Source organism: Penaeus monodon, chromosome 28 (assembly GCF_015228065.2).
Source record: "Penaeus monodon isolate SGIC_2016 chromosome 28, NSTDA_Pmon_1, whole genome shotgun sequence".
NCBI classification, from domain to species: Eukaryota; Metazoa; Arthropoda; class Malacostraca; order Decapoda; family Penaeidae; genus Penaeus; species Penaeus monodon.
In genome coordinates, this window is record NC_051413.1 from 4,959,251 (window position 1) to 4,961,603 (window position 2,353).

Sequence of the window (2,353 nt, forward strand, 5' to 3'; positions counted from 1 at the left end):
CACAAATTTCCAATGCAGTTACAAAGGCAAGCACAACAGGCACAAAAAACACAGGCACAACAACCAGGGAACAAGACAGACGTGAGAGAGGGCGATACCTGAATGCGCTTGTCCATCACCACCAGATCTTTGCATTCCTCATTGTGATGGTGCTCCACAGTGCACTTCTAGGGACAGTCAGGTGCACCAGAGAATAGTGAGCAAATGAGGTCAAGTAAGGTCGGAGAAAGCTACCGTCAGAGAGGGTGGAGGAGAAGTGGGTGCGGTACCGAATCAGGGGGAGAGCAACGGAGAATGACAGAAAAGGAGGTGACTGACCCGGATGAATGGTGATGAAGAGGGGCTGGCAATGACGGACAGCAATGAAGATGGTGGTACAAGGACTGGTCAAGGGAGTGAAGGAGGAAGGAAAAGAGGGGACAGGAAGGAGCCTTGTCCAAGACTACGAGTTAGGATCATGTAAGAAAAAAGGGGTTCATTTGTAGATCAATTTAAAATGAACATGGAACTTGTCTAAATTTATGTTGGCATTAAGATGGAAGTAAAAGAAAATCTAGGAATAAGTTTTAAAAAATAAGCAATGTCTGTGAATTAAATAGCATGTAACCTAAGAGCTTTATAATAAACAGGGTAGGACCTCTGAACCTTACAGGTGAGATAATGAAGACAGTATCCAAATGTTTCAATCACAAAATTTAGCAAAACACTGAAGGCTACAGAAAGCTTTAAGAATTATAAAAAAAAAAAAAAAGGAGGTTGAGGAGATGTATATATAGAGATAAGAGAGCACACATACATAATTAAACATCTATGCATCAATACTATGAAATAAATAATTCTTTACGGCAAATTACTGCTTCTTATTGCTCTGCTTTCATAATGATAGTGTATATATCATTAACAATTACTAAAGGTTTGATGAAAAAACATGTCCTAAGATAATCATATTTAAGAGGTTTGTGTATGATAATAGCAACACTAATCATTGTTTAAATATATTAGCATCAGGGTACCCTACCTGGTAAGATTACTAAATTGAAAAAGGAACAAAACATTATTAATATATATTTACATATATGAACGTTATCTGACAGTGATAATAACTATAGCATTTATAGTCATACTAATTACTTCATCTCATGTACATATCATGTCTTAAGTTCACTGATGCATCTCTTGCCTTGGTTTACATTTTGGGGCAATTAACAAAGCATATAATGAACAAAAGTATTTTTTTTGATTCTGGAATTGTCATTTATTTATTTAATAACTGTTGCTGCTAGATTTATTTTCACTGCTCTCAGGTTCATCAAACATAAAGTGACATGTACACATAAACATGATTCATTTTGCTCTAGCATTCATAATTCATTGATTCTTTAACTGGTCTACAGGCATACACCACCAAATCATCACAGCAGATTCTTCATCCTTTTTCATTTTACAAGAAAGACTATTACAAACTATAATTTTATCTATTGCCAGATGCAAGAGTATCTACACTTTGTATTAGTGAGCATGTAAGTTCAAATATATCTGAGTATGTGTTCATATATCGTAGTGCGTGTATGTGTCTGCATATATGGGCTTATAAGTGCATTTGTCTATAATAAAAAATCAAAGACAACTTGTATGAAAAATAAACACTGCATACACAATTACTCTCTATACTGGTCAGCTTTTTCCTTAACTCAGGTGTCAAACATTAAGCAGACCCTCTAAAAGGTCACTGAATTATTCTTATGTTATGTAGTATTTTGAGTCAATATGGTAATTTTTGTTCTTTGCATTAATATCAATTTTGTTACCACTACAAATGTTGCTGCATGACCTTCATGAAGTTTAATATAGTCACAATGCATCCTAAATGACCTTATGCATTATTATATATACATACTGTTTAACTCTGCTCATGATGTTCTTATGTTAAAGGTTTAGACAGAAAACAATAGTAAATATTACAGAGTTGTGCACACATGGGCATATAAATTCATTCAACTTCCATGTCTCTGCAAAACTTCAGCAAAACTACTTCAATGCCCTTGTGAAATGTATTCTAATAGAAAATTTGAGGCATTTAAAATTAACTTGTATGATGTTGACAATCAGAATGCAACTATCAACATATATGACTAAAATGTAATTACTATAAGTGGTTTGGTTCTGGGCTACATCGATCACCTTTTTCCTTTTTAATTTGTGTGGGGGATCAGTAGGCCAGATAGCTCTCTTGCTAGTAGCCATATTCATAGTCAATGCACACTTATGTCTTGGATTTTCAATTACAACTTGGTATTTTTAAAAATCCTAACTACCACTCCTCACTCAGTACACAGTGACAATGGCAATTTAC

At 34.6% G+C, this 2,353-nt stretch overlaps 1 protein-coding gene across 5 annotated transcripts in view; it reads right to left on the bottom strand.

Annotated features, from left to right (window-relative positions):
• LOC119591312 (cytoplasmic FMR1-interacting protein-like) overlaps positions 1–2,353 on the bottom strand; it is a 50,156-nt gene that overhangs the window by 17,742 nt on the left and 30,061 nt on the right. For 4 of the 5 annotated variants that reach the window (XM_037940039.1, XM_037940043.1, XM_037940042.1 and 1 more), the window contains one exon: positions 99–167. The exons of the other annotated variant lie outside the window; for it this stretch is intronic. In XM_037940039.1, coding sequence (XP_037795967.1) covers positions 99–167 — 69 coding nt within the window. The remainder of the gene's footprint in view (positions 1–98; positions 168–2,353) is intronic. 5 annotated transcript variants of the gene reach the window in all.